At 40.1% G+C, this 14,762-nt stretch overlaps 1 protein-coding gene across 8 annotated transcripts in view; it reads right to left on the bottom strand.

Moving 5' to 3' along the window:
* Positions 1–14,762, bottom strand: part of onecut — a 42,773-nt gene that overhangs the window by 9,044 nt on the left and 18,967 nt on the right. For 2 of the 8 annotated variants that reach the window (XM_065496446.1, XM_065496448.1), the window contains exons 2-4: positions 7,921–7,989; positions 1,940–2,015; positions 186–209 (exon numbers count right to left, since the gene is read on the bottom strand). In XM_065496446.1, coding sequence (XP_065352518.1) covers positions 186–209; positions 1,940–2,015; positions 7,921–7,989 — 169 coding nt within the window. The remainder of the gene's footprint in view (positions 1–185; positions 210–1,939; positions 2,016–7,920; positions 7,990–14,762) is intronic. The other 6 variants (XM_065496449.1, XM_065496450.1, XM_065496442.1 and 3 more) reach the window with 3 other exon arrangements.

The following is a 14,762-nucleotide window of genomic DNA, read 5'->3' as shown; positions in this document are numbered from 1 at the left end:
CATTTATTTGTAGTCTATTAAGTACCCTTTTAACACTCTGCCGCAAGCTGACGTAGAAATTTTCACTTTGAAAATAGAATAACCTCAATCTGTGAATTTTGGTAGAACATAAATACTTGATTGGTCACTTTTGCAAATTTTTCTAGAGCTAGTTGAAAATTTAGGTATAAAAATAATCAACTTACTGCCTCGTTGTGGAATCTGAGCAGCTGTGAACAGAGAAAAAGACACGATTAAAATAAAGTCAACGTCGCAATTCACACAAAACTGCAAAAGAAAAGATAAAATTCAGCCTCGATTTATTAATTTAGTATATTTTTATGTGCGCGCTTTAGATCTGATTTCCGGTGGCAACGATGAGGGTAAGACACCAATTCCGAGTCCCAACACATATTATGCCAACAATACTCTGTCGCATCAGTTATTCAACTTTTTAAGAAATGATCTAGAACAAATAAAAACATGAAAACCAGATAAGAAAAACAGCTACAGGCCACATATTCCTCAAAGTGTAACTTGAACTATTCTAGTTTCGAATTGCATTCCAGGACAAATGTTTTTGTCTTTTGCTAACAATTAACAATAAGTGCACGTCAAAATTTGAATACAATAGAGGATGGGGATGTAGGGGTAGGGGCGGCGTCAGACAACACAGACATCGTTAAACAAGCAACACAGCTCACATCGAAGACCTATACTAAAATTAGTAAAATGGAATTAGTGAATTAATTAACAAGTTCATGCGCCCACCGACAGACAAAGGTCGGAGGTCAAAGGGCGGATAATTGACAGGCGGCAATCGCATTCCAACAGAGAGAATCGGACAGGTGGGCGTGTGCCTTTTGTCGGGATCTATTAATTTCAGCCTCTCGAGATTAAATTCCGCGGGACAAAACAAGTCGAAGCGCGGCTCCCTTTGAAATCATCTGCCGGTGATGTTTAATTTTGAGAGTTTGTTTCTTTTTGCGCGGCGCGCGTTCCTTTCAAGTTATAATTGGTTGCGCGGCGGCGGCGGTGGCGGGAGCAGCAAAGATATATTATATGCATACACAGCAAGGGCGGCGAGAGAGAAGAAAAGAGGTGATATTGAGACTCACAAAGCAAGATGAGAGTTTGATATGATAAAAGGAGAAGGAGCACGCCCAGGGGCCGTGTTTTGCATGTGAAAGCTGGAAAGGAGATGAAGCTAGAGCATTTCACTCCTTTGAGCCGCGCGCTTTTAAACACGTGTCTTCTGCAAAGCGTTAATTATTTCATTAGTGATCAGGCCGAAATCAATCATCCGCTTGACGCAAGTGCACACGACATCAACAATAAATTAATAGTTTTCCAGTCACTCTCTTGCCAATTTTCTATAACAGCCAGACTTTGGTTTGCTCTCAAGGTAGGCCAACTCTTTTTCGATTCATTTATTTAAATAAATTTATTTTGTCACGGGCATCAAACCTGATTCTAGATCGACTTAGCCGGCAGTTAGCCGAACAGATTCAGGAGCGACGAACGTGACAAAAAGATGTGAATTAAATCCAGATTTTTTACTGATAAAATGGGCTTTTTTGTTAATAGATGACGCCTCTCTCTCTGATTTCAGAACCGATCTCAGTCATTCGTTTGCAATTTAATGATTTAGTTTTGTACAGCAGGATTGATTCCAATAAGTTCCAAAAGAACCAAATTTACGGTGGCGTCACCTGTTGACGGCCCAACACATTTAAATGATCCGAAGCAGAGTTTCCTTCCAAGAGAGCAACTCTCGCCAATGTTTTGAACGTAATGGACGCATGCAAAAAGCAGCCACTGACACCAAGATGCACCACCAAGTCATAATAACGATAACGATTGCCCGGTTCCAGCGAACTCGTTCTTAGCGCGCGGTTTTATTCTCTATATCGAAAATATAATGAGGAGGAGTTACTGTTAGTCAGGATTGTGAACTCACAAGCACGACGCCGAGGGTGCTTTCCTTCTTTTCGAGTTGCTGACTGCTCTCGCATTTACATTACGCATCTGGCAGTCTGGAACGAGAACAAGAGGACCAACTCAACACAACACACAAATTGGCACAGCGTGTGAGCGTTCGTTCTTGCTGCCTGAAACAAGGTGTGTTTCGTACCGCCTGCCTGCCTGCCTGCTTGCCTCTTTCTAACTCCACGCGGAAAAATAAAAAGCACTCTCTTTCTCTCCATTTTGTGTATAACCACCTCGCTGCGAGAAAACCAAAGTGACAAAAAAGTTGTTTCTTATCGGCGAAGTGTCCACGAGAGCGCGGTTTTTGCATCTTCAGCAGACAAGAGAGTGCTGGGAAATCTCGGCTGCTACGCTGTGTCCATCACTTCGGTTTCGCGACTTTTTCTCCTCCTTAGCGGCGACGAGATGCGATTTTACCTTAATTGACAAGTGGAAAGCCGGTATTGCAAAATTTGGCCAATTTTGAACGATCGTCGAGACAAAGAACAAAGACAAATTTCAAGATGGTGTGCATGGAGAATTTGTTTCAAGACCCTTGAGTGAGTTGAAGGATGAAATCGTCCTGGTCGCGGCAAAATTGCGTAACTTTCAACAACCAAACGCGAATTTCCTTGTTGCAAGAAAAGGTCAACAATCAATTCGACAATGAAAATTTGGGTATTTGTTGAACGTTGCGCAATTTTGCCGGGACCAGGACGAAATTCAACTTCTTCTTGTTAAAACCGAGAAATGGATGCGTCTAACAGCTTTGATTGAAATTAAAACATTCTCTCTGAAAACTGTTTTAATTATTTTGACTCCGAAAAAAACAAGAAGATGACCGACAAAGAATTCCGAGTTCCAAATATTAAAGACATTGGTTGCATTAACAAAATTCCCCCTACACAGAGTTTGCTTTTTGAAGAGCAGAAGAAACGCAATAACAATAATTGCGGCGACGGCAACAACAATAATAATGCATTAAGGGGTGTTTGGCAGCGGCGATTGGAAAGGTGGATGGGTGGGTGGGCGCGATAAGACGACACGCGGACCAAAGTGGCATTATCACAATGGCGGCGAAAGAGCCTCGCACACAAGGCAGGTGGACAAGTCACTTCAGCAGCCCCCCCGTTTGCCGAGTGTGTTATTTTTATTGAATCAGCCTGCTGCTTGATAATGAGTTGCGCAAACATTTCGTCACCTGAGGTGTGAAGAGTGCGGTTGACACTGCCGCCGCTTTGATGTGAGAGCGAAAACGTTTCTAGAGACAAGGCGGGAGTCATGCGTAGTTCAAACTGCTTCTAGAAGATAACTTTCTGATTTGAACAGCGGCTAATGCATTTCGGCAGCTGGGAGCACATGAAAATACTTATTTATTTATTTCCTTAATTGAACATTCTGCTCAGCAAATGGACTATGAGATCACCGGGTGCGGATGACATAGGGTCCGAGAGGCCGCAGAGGAGCTTGGGCCCAATGTGGCCATCTTTTCGCCTCCCGGCACAGAAGTTTTTAATTGAAATGCCAGATATTTTTCCCTAAAGCCGCTGGAAAGGTGTGAAAACCAGCAAGTAGCGAGTCGGCGCCGATACACCTTCTAGCCTTTTGATGAGCATTTTGAGCATTTCGAGTCACTTAATAAACCCCATTTTGCTATCTCTGACATTAGGCAGCTGGACCTATTCCAGAAATGCTCAAATATCTCTCATTACCTTGAGAAGAATGCCTTAAAAATGTGAGCCAACCAGGAATAGCAATTTTCCAGACAAAAAAATTGCGAGAGTAAATAAGTTTGGGGAGAAAGCCCGACAGGAGCTGAAGCCTGACAAATTCGTGGAAATCAAAGAAGAGGAGGGAAGAACGCCTCCGCTGCCGCTCTAATTGATTAATACTTCCGGGGGCGGCGGCACTTGTAAAAATGTTGTCCGACACCTGAGACACTTTTATTTGGCGCGCACGACTGGCTGCCTGGCAGTCGGTATAATTAATTACCGCAAACACACACTCACAGCGCCCGCCGCTCGCTCTCTATCTCTCTCGGCCTGATGGATTCGCGTCACTTGCACCACGCTCCCAATAAATCTCATCCTCCTTTCTTATTTAAAACCGACCCGTCCCATCCGACCCACCGACCGGAATGCACTGCTAAAAAATCATTTTCGCCCAAGGTGATAAATTGCGGTCGAATCAATTCTTCCCGGCGAAAATTGATTTAGCGAAACAGCTCGAGTAGAAAAACGAGACCAATTTATTTTTTAAACACTGAAATTCCGTTTTCTTTCTCGAAACGTGTGGAAAATGCGTTGCAGCCCAGGATGAGAGCGGTCAGCACGCATTGAAAAATGGGCCGGCACTCGGCTAACGTCTTACTTTGGCTGCGACCATTTGTCCGGCGAGCAATCATCATATTTCCAAGCACCGTTGCGGCTCGACTAGCTGCGTTAATGATTTAACAAGGGCGGCGAGGAAAGATGGCCTTAATTTAGGAAGCGGGAGCAGGAGGGTTCCCACTTACTTTGCTCGCATTATAAATGAGAAAATTGGGCCGAGGCGATAAATTTTGCCTTCAGCAGATAACAATCCCTTCTATTGTTGTTTTACCCACGACAAAACTCTTTTGTGCCTAAAAATGGGGGCTAATTTTTTTAAGTAGCGAGAAACTTGGCCGGCGAGAGCACCCGCCACCTTAATCGTTAATATTATTAAATTGCTTTCGTGTTTTCCGATAAATTCGATAGCGCCATAATTTATATTTGCTCGCCTGCACAATAGGAGGGACTGAATCGAGCTCGCCGGAAAATGTGAAATGTGGATGCACTGCACACCAACTCGGGGGCCAGACACGATACTATTAGGTAGGCCTTTTGTTAGCCCACGGACTAAAGGAGCTTGTCGGGGTGTTTACATCAGTTCGGGGAAAGGAAATGAAAAAATAGTTATCACGGGAGGTTCAATTCTGAGAAAGAACTTCTGCGGAATCAATATTTAAAAAGTAATTTAATAAGATGACTCTATGTAATTTTGGAAATGGTTTGAAGATTTCTTTACAATATTTGGACTGGAAACATGTCGTGCAAAATAGATTCAGATTGAAATGTTTGGTGAATCCGTAAAAGTACATGGATCGGCTGAGGTATTGTACTAAAGACAAAAACGTACAAAATATATCTGAGAAATCACTACTTGGGGATAATTTTTGAAGATCTGATTTAAATAATTTTACCACATTAATTGTTTGAATTATTATATTTGCAGTGTTGATTTTATGTATGCCCGGCTAAGCTGCTGAGCATTTACAGCCTCAGGAGCACCGGCCTATAACTTCACTATGACGTTCAAAATAAACATTGTTCTTTTAAAAAAGTATGTATTGAAAATGACTCGCCAAACAGAAATAAAGTCACTAAATCTAAATCAGTGGCAATCTTTGTGGGCTCTTCGATTTAAAAAAAAAACTAACAATGCACTCGTTTTTTCACCAATGTTATAGTGGTTCAATTGATGCGGTTGGGAACAAAAATAAATCAGACCGGCGGCGGTGAGAGGAAGCGTGCAGGGCGTCGCGAAATTTGATTTTCTCTCAGGGTGGAGACCGACGTGCGGGCTTCCTGATTAGCGAGTGTAAGCGTCTGCGGAAGCAGCGAAAAGAATCAGACGGAGCATTCAGAGTTTGAAAAAGAAGGGAGAAGAAAGCGCAGACAGGCTCATTATCCAATATGGAGATGCACACGAGACGAATGAAATAAAACGAATGGGGGTGCCTGTATGAGCAGATAATTAGCTTCGCCAGGATGCCAGCTCCGACAACAATGCAACTTTTCACAGACGAGAGAAGGAAGACATTTGAAGAGCTCAACCTCGGAATGTGCCAGATGGCTGTCGTCGAAACCAAAATTTTGAAAACGGATTGCAAAGGGACTCGGCTGGTTCGAGAGCTGTACGTGCGGCGGCGGCAATTGATTGCGGCCGGCGGGCGCAGCACAATAAAGTGTTTGCGCCGGCCGCCTCTCTATCAATCTTGGCCCGCAGACAGTTCATTAACCGAGCGTATTAGTGTGGCCAGCTGCGCCCCTCCACCCCCGCGGTGTGAGCATTCGCACCTCCACAAACCATCAGCCTCGGACAACCACTGCGCGCGAGAACAGACCCTGAGAGATACATACAGACCTACTTTCCCGCCTGGCGAAGAATCCTGATCGTGACAAATGACTGGCTTAGAAATTGAGAATGTCTAGAAATGCAAAAGTGTGAGCGAATTCCTTACCAAAAATTGAGACAATATTCGACTCAATTTCAGTTATTCTTCATGGTATGAGAAACAATATAATCTATCATTTATCAAAATACCTAGGAGACAAAACGTTTCTTTTATGGTTTGGTTTTTCCTAAGAAATTGACGGACATAATGATTTGAGATGTTTTGGACAATTTTGCATGGTGAGAAATCAATATCAATTATAGTTTCAGATGTTAGAATGTCGTCAATTTCTCAAGAGTTTATTTGATTTTATTTTACTGGTTTAAATTAAGCTTCCTTGATAATTTTGATGATATTTATCTCTGAAAAACCTCCTTGAGAAGAATTAAGAAGAAGAAACAGTGCTGTTTTGGAAATATAAAAAATCGATTAAATATCCACTTGACCTCTAACTCTTCTTTATCTCAAGCTGTCAAATTAAACATTTTATCTAGATTTCTCCCTAAGACATCTTTTCCAACATTCATCTCCAAACCATCGGACAAACAGCTAGAGGACCACGTGAGGGCGAAGGAAGAACACAGTGGGCGAAGCAAAAAGAATTTCGTTGCAAACATTTTTCAGGAGGCACGCGCGGTTTCAATTTTTCACTGAGGGGGTCCAATCAAGTGCGAGTGATGGTGAGTGCAGAACGTCAAGTGCAGAAGGGCGTTTGCATGAGATAAGCTGGCTGGCTGGCTGCGCGCGAGGAGGCCTCGTGGGTGCTTTGGGGTCTGGCTCGGCTGAAAGCGTCGTGGGAACGCACCGGCCGGCGCCACCACTGCTGGTCTTCTGCTCACGGAGATAAATACATACCTATGTACACACTCGCAAATAGATAAATAAATAAAAGCGGCCCAGAAAGCCACTCTCTCAATCTCGTAGGAGGGAATGAATTCGGCGTGGAATTAAAAAAGGAGAGAATTGTGTGTGTCTGAGTAAATATTTTTTGCAAAATGCGAGAGAGGTGAGTGCTTTCATTCACGGTTACTTACCAAATTAATGTGAATTACAAAAAGGGATCATTCGCCCACAATTTCTCCAAGCATGATCAACTTTAAATAAAATTATCTTTTTACTTAAATTTTCGTTAAATTTTAATTATTATGAATCAAATATAAGCTGATTTAAACGTGCTTATCAAGAGCGGTTAAATATTTCAGATATTTTTTTAATTGATTTAAATCAGTCTGGAATCGTTGCTTATCCACAAAAAAAAACTATGAAAAATAATATATGTGGAAAACAATGACAGGAAAAATTACGAGAAAATTAAGAATTGACAGTGGGATCATCTTAATTATTTTGCTCCTTGCCCTACATTCCACTGCTAACAAGCAAAGTAAGCTGAAATGAAAAAAAACGCGTCTGGGATTTACTCGGCTTTCGCAAATATCAAGCTGTTTTAATTTAAAATAATAAAATAACAGAAGATAACACTCTGTTTAATCAAAGGGCATCTAATTTTGGAGAATTGTGGGCGAGGATGTGAGGGAGAAGAGGAAGTGAGAGTGCTGTAGGCGGAAGCAGGCGACACAAAATACATATTATATCGAGTTATCTGCCGGAGTGTGTTTGGAAGGTTGGGTATGCTGGAGTGTGTGAGTTGTGTGTGTGTATTTTATTATATTATTTGTGTTGCAGTCAAGAGGGTGCATCTCTCATCTTCACACTACGAGTGGCCTGCAGCAGAATTTTCTCTTGCTGGCTTTCACAGATTCGGACGCGCGTCTTACCCACTGTTGGCACCGAAGAAGACCCGAGCGCACACAGATCGGAATGGTCCCACTCACAAGGCCACTTACCTGCAAGAAGAAAAAACCAAATTAGCGATCAACGAACGGGCCATAGCCGAATTGCTCACGAAAATAGAAATGCAAATCATGCGAGCCACTTTGCATGTTGGGGTAATTTTTCCGACTTGTTTCATTTTCGCGCCGCGCACGGATCAATTTGGCCAAATTACTGCCGTGAGCCGAATTGAGTGGCATAATTGCACGCGCGCGCACGCGGGGAGAAAAGGTCTTTGGCGATTTGCATCCCCCGTTTCGCCATTAGTTGCGGCACATTAGCGACTGAAACTGCCCCTTTTCAGCGGCGGGAACGCCTTTAAATAAAAATAAAATCGCCGTGCTCTGCCGTGCTCGCCAAGTGGCTCAAATTGAGCGTGAAATGTATGCGCGCTGCTCTTTTCCCTGACCACCTTGTAAGCAGCAATTTCCCGCCGCATTCGCAGCTATTCGTATTTCTTCATTCTTTCTCTGAATCGAATTTGATTTTTGTTTTATACCGTTTTAATGTGGGTGAAGTGTAAAACTAGAAAATTACTTAAAACACGATCTTTAAGAGCCTTTTACGAGGAAAAAAATAATTTGAAGTGATTTCCTTTCTGAAAATAATAATTATTTAAATTTCAAGAGCTATTTTCTATACATATTCCATTTTAAAAAATAAGGGACCAAATCTCAAAAATTATTTTCATCATTTTAAAATAATAATGAATTTTTAATTCAAGGACTTGCTCTTTTGAATTAATTTTCTCAGCCTAAAAGCTCACACTATATAATAAAAATAAATGTATACTCATTTTATCAAACTAGTAAACCATTTTTCCATTAGTAAATTATAAAGCTAGGTCACGTGGGAAAAAATAGTATGCAGATCAAATACGACAGAAATAAAAAATTATTAATTTTTAACAAACTCTTTATAAAAAAACTAATTCATCTAAAACGAGTTAATTTTGCTGCAGATATCACCCATATCCAAATTAACCCGCCTGCAGCGATGATCCCGGCCTTTCCCCTCCGTTAAAGCCTCAAATTCTGATATAAAACGCGAGAGTATGTGCGGTGCGTGCTGGTTGCCGATTTTTAAGGAGCCGAGGGCGCGACGGGTGCGAGATTTAAGCGACGCATACGCTAATGGAAATATACATACATAGCGGTCGGCTCTCTCTCTCTCTCTCTCTCTCTCTCTCTCTCTCTCTCTCTCTCTCTCTCCTTTTGATGGATAGCTGCTCGACACAACATACACGAAATTTCCATCAAATTCGTTGGCGATGAACTGGCGTCGAGTCCCTTAATCAGCTTACACCCAGCCTCGACGCTGGTCTCACTCGGCTGCCCAAACCGCCGATTCTTACTCTTGGCAAACTCGCATTTCACTGCTTCTAAATTTGTTTGCCTCAATTTTCTCTTGAAGAGAGAGCGTTACACTATATTTGGGGTCAGCTGCGCGACCGTTTTCTGCTCAAGAATTATTATTAAATATGCAAATAATAATGATTAATTTAAATTATGAAACCACGTTATGAAGGAAATCCATTTTATAATTTTAAAAGATCTTTGAAAAATTAAAAATTTGAACAATATGGATTTGAATGGCAAAAGGGAAAATTGAAAGTCAATGCTCCTACTAAACTCCAATTTAAATTGCACAATCCAAAATAATTTAAAGTTGGAAACTGAAATACAAATTATATTTGAGTAAATCTCATCTGAGCATAATATGTGTATATGCTGATGAATAATGAAAATTTAAAATGTGATTGATTACCAATGATTTTAAACTTGTTTAAAAGATTAAAATTTCTCTTCCATATTTAAAATATTTGATAATAATATTTAATATTTAAAATGTTAATTTTAAATTCATTCAAAGAAAATTTTCCCGTTGTAGTATATCATGCGGAATTTACCTCCTGGTATCAATTTGTTGTGGAAGTGACCAAAGATTCAGTCACCTCTCGAAATACCTATTCTCACTCTCAGCGAGTATGTACATATTTATTAAGTGGCGTGGCTTGGGAGAGAAGTGTTTCACGGGTAACATTACAATATTCCAGCTTCACTTTTTACCATGATGGATTGCCTTGAGTCAAAAATGCAAGTCAAGTCTCTAACACACATTGTAATACATTTTCCTTCCTCGCTTCCTTCCTTTGTGGCTGCTTTCCTTTTAGAGAGCACACGGTGCGTAAAGGCAAAAGTGGCTTTTAAGAAATTTCTTTCGCCACACGCCGCCGCCTCCAATTTTTAATGGCAAAGCGCGTCAATCCACTTAGCCCCGATTGATTTTCAATTAAAGAGCTATTAATAACATTGGAAGCGGTTTCATACTTTTGGACTGAAAGGCCAATTTACTTAAACGCCCGTCGCGTTAATCAAGCAAGTGGGTTTTGTCGCTCTTCTTATACTTCATTTACTTTAAAAAAAGGTTCATCTTACTAAAATCCTTTTGGAAGAAAATTGTTAAATATTTGTTTTCACTCATTGGCTCTTTTGACCATCCTTGACGGGGTTGAAAAGGGATATAAGGGGAAGACTGCTTTTTCTATCTAAGGAAGGTCATGAAGAGTTGAACGGTGTGCAGTTTTTATAAATCTAATGATTGGAAGCCGAGATACGATGGACAATTATGGGTTTTTCTGTCATCAGAGCCCGTCCGTATTAAATAAACGCAGTGCATCAACTATATAAATATCGGATTCTAAGAGTCACATTCACAAAAACTGTACTGAAATTCTTCACATCCCATGATGTTCTGAAGAAGGTTGAGGTGATAGTGAACACCATAATATTCCTTTACGCAGTGACGTGCAAGCAATAAAAATTGTAACATTTCACTTTTTCTAGTTATTTTACTGAATTTTCAAATGTTTCCTCAAACACCTTTTAACTCTAGATTTCCGAGTATCATTTATTTGCTCATCCTGTTATCCGATCAGTGGGACTATTAAGCGTCGTTGGATGAAAACTTATTTGTATAAAAGTAATAATAGCATCAATGCATTTTCAATCAGCGGACGCAGGCGACGGCGGTGGCGGTGGCGGGTTTCTGCTTGGCGTGCGCCCCTGCTTCGCATCCCCGCGCGGCCGGCTGCTTTGATAAATAAGCATCTTTTGCAGTTTTCCCGCTGAACAGAGCTCATTCTGCCGGTTGCAGCCTGCTTTTTCATCATCTCCGCGCTCCATCTCCTTTTCAAATTAGCTTCTCTGCCCGACAATGGATTTGATTTATACCGGGATCGGGAGAGCACGTACACAAGAGACTTTCTTCCCTCCGCCCTACCTTTCTTATTTTCAATAACAACGCGCTATCGAGCACCGACCACTCATTTTCTTCTTGCCAACTTCTTTTCTCGTCGGAATTGCAAAAGAGCTACAGAGATGTGCGCACGAGATGACGACAAGGCGCAGCATTTCGACGGCGCTGCGACCACGGGCCAGATTACATTTCAAAATAAAAACGGCCACATGCAGAATCCACAAGATTGACTGATTCAGATTGCAATTATAAAGGTTCGTGCTAGAATGAGGAGACAGTGGTTTTATAAATAAATCTAATTTTCGAAATTTTAAATAAACATTTTATGCTATCCAGTTTTTCATGATTATAATTTTGCTCGTTATATATACACTTAAAAATCGTTGGTTTAAAAATAGTTTATCTTCTCAATTTGAATTTGAGGATACTACAATGCTTAATTATTTTCTCCGCTGGTATTATTTAAATTATTTTTACCATTTTTAAACAGTTTTAAGAAAAAACGGCGAAAAATGAGGAAAATGTGTAGACGTAGTGGTGTTTATAAATTTGAAATATGTTTAAAAACAAATATTAAAGCCAAAAATTTATAAAATATTTAAGTTTTAAATTAAATAAAAGTTAATAAGAAAAATTATTCTATGGTGTGTGAACAGTTTGCAAAAACAGAATGATTGCACTAAAATTGAACTGTGCCTTACTAAGGGCTTTAAATTAAAAATAAGTAAAGAGCGCTACAATAAGAAATTTTGTAAAAATATTTATCTTCCACTCAATATTGTTTGATAAAGATGACCATTCGCCAAACTACATCCACGTGTCTGTAATTTGTTGTAAAATTTCTAAGATTTTCAACAGCCATAATTCTTTGAAAAGTATTAGAAGGATTTTTTAATAAAAGATTGCTATGATGCAAATTTAGTTTCCTCAGTGCTGGTCAATGCTGAATGCCTCCATCAGTTCGATGGGGCTGTGCGTTTTCATTTTATTGAATTTCGGCGAGCACACGGCGCGGCGGTAAGCAATTCTGTTGATTTAAAATCTGTCGGTCACGGGCCGATATTTCGCATGGCGCTAATCGCAGGCCATTATTATTTTCCTTGGCCAGCTCAGCAGATTTAATATGCAGCGCGGCGAGAGGGCGAGAGAGCGAGCGGCTTTTTCTTGCGCTTCGCACCTTTCTTCCCCTGCGTTTAATGGCGGCCATAAATTAAGGCAATTGCTGCGCTGGCGTTGGGTGCGTTCTCGCAAGTTCGCACTTGACTGGACATCATTGGTTTGCCATTAGCGCCGTTAGCACTTGAAGGCTCATTTGCTTTTCGCACACAAAACGAGAAACTTTGCCGCGCGCGTTCTACTGCACCTTAGTTTACGCGGAATGGAAATTTTCTCTAGAAAAATTGAATAGAAAGTTTCACAATGATTTTCCAAGGAAACCCCGTGTACTGAAAAAATTAACAGTAATTTTTTGTAGACTTTCATGAAATTAAAAAAACGACCAATTGGTGAGCTATGAGAATTTCCATGTTAGTTTTTATTTAATGAGCAATTTCTGTCCAACCATTGTTAAAATTGGTATACAGGCTCTTCATGGTTATTTCCCAATTTTTTTTAATAAGACTATATTTTATTTGCAGTCAAAAGCTGATGAATAGCCAACAAATTTAAATATTTAAAAATTGAATGTATTACTTTTTTAGGAGCTTTTAGGTATAATATTATTTAATATATTTTGCCATCTGCCAATTTTTTATATATAAAATTAATATTTCATCCATTATTTTAGTCTAAAATTTAAATTTAGGAAAATTCGCTAAAATCGAAAAGATGCGCTGATGTCCAATACAAAATAAATATAATTTTCATTGAATAATTGGAAATGCTACATCAAAGATTAAATTTTTTAATAATCCTTCACTGGTAAATTTGCACAAAATATCCACTTTAAGAATGCTGTTACAGATAAACTTCTAATTGATCCAAAGTTCTTCTTTTTAAAACATTTTCTACAGCAGCTCCAGCAAATTATGAAATTGAGAATTTACATTAAAAGTTGTAGCATGAGTTTTTGCATTAAAACAGCATTTTACTGGTAAAATACAGTCGTTCGTATATTTCGTTGCTCCACTTTTCCCTCTCGTATTTTTCACCATTCGTCACGTTCGCGGAAATCGCGTCGCGTTTAATTCTCACAACCCGCGCTTGATTTCTTTTCTTCGCCGAGCGCGCGTCAAGTTGACTATGGCGAGGCTCTTTTTTATATTTCGAGTGCACACGGGAAGAGTGGCGCGCGCGGTTGACGCCGAGTATAGAAAAGGGCGAAAAGCCGCAAGGTGCGACAACGAAGCCAATTGCCGGCAAAGTGCACAAGAGCACGAATCCTCCCGTAATCACACACAACCTGTGCCGCCGAGGCCGCTGCTCAGCCCGCCTTCCTCGTGTTTTATTCTGAATGCGATGCACAATTTCGACGAGGAACTGCTTACTTGGAAGTTAGGAGTTCAGCAGTTCCTCCAGGGGAAATAATAGGGAAACGTAATAATTGAAATCCTTTACGATAATTTAGGAAAATAATCACTTATTCCTTTTCATTTTTGTCAAAATAAAATTGAAGGGAAGATTCACATCTCAAGCAACTCACAGCAATGTGAGAAACTATAAAATCTAAAAAAACATGGCCAGATGCTACTGGTATTGAAAGAAAAATAAATCCGCACTGGGTTGCTAATTTAATATTGGTACACGCTGCATATTGTAACAAATTTAATAGAACTGATACTTTTTGTGTATAATCAGGAGATAATTTGAATTTTTAGAATCATAAAAAATATTTTGTGAGCAAATTGTGCAGAGAACACTACTGTGAGTTAAGTGAGAATTTGAAACAGAGTAAAAAAATTAAATCTGCTTTTGAGAAAAATATAAAAAAAACAATGATCGGGCTTAAGACGGTTTTCCAAAGGGTTTAGTGTTTACTTCTCTCACTAGTGGCAGAAAATTATTTATAATACAAAATTGATAATTTTTGTAAATTTTTGGTCACCATTTCAATAATATTGCCATTATTTCGTGACCTTTGATTGAATAGGTTGATTTTTTAGGGTAAAAAATCAGGTGTTTGGAGTGTTAAGTAACCGCTTCTCTAAAAATTGCTGAAAATTCTGCTCTGCGTCGTTCGTTAACGAGAGTGTGTTGCTCGTCACCACGTGTGCGTAAATTTTGAAGCACATTTACAAGAAAAAAGATGCGAGAGGCAGTCGAGAAGGCGCCGGGCGTTATCACTTACGCTCTTTCTCGCTCTCTCCTCGGTGCGCGCGATCATTTTCGCTTAGTCAAATGATGTATAAATTTTGATAAGGCGCCGCTCCACCCCCTCGAGTAAGCTGAAAGCGAGATAAAGTCCAAAACTAACTGCTGCGTGTTCACGCGCCACTAACGGGCAAAAATCTTTTCGCCAGCAGCGACGAAGGCGTATATATTGAATTAGCTCATTATATTATGAGCAGAACATAGCAAAAAGCGGCCGAGC

The sequence above is a fragment of the Cloeon dipterum genome, chromosome X (assembly GCF_949628265.1).
Source record: "Cloeon dipterum chromosome X, ieCloDipt1.1, whole genome shotgun sequence".
Lineage (NCBI taxonomy): Eukaryota > Metazoa > Arthropoda > Insecta > Ephemeroptera > Baetidae > Cloeon > Cloeon dipterum.
The sequence above is the reverse complement of the archived record's forward strand: the minus strand, read 5'-3'. Positions and strand labels throughout refer to the sequence as shown.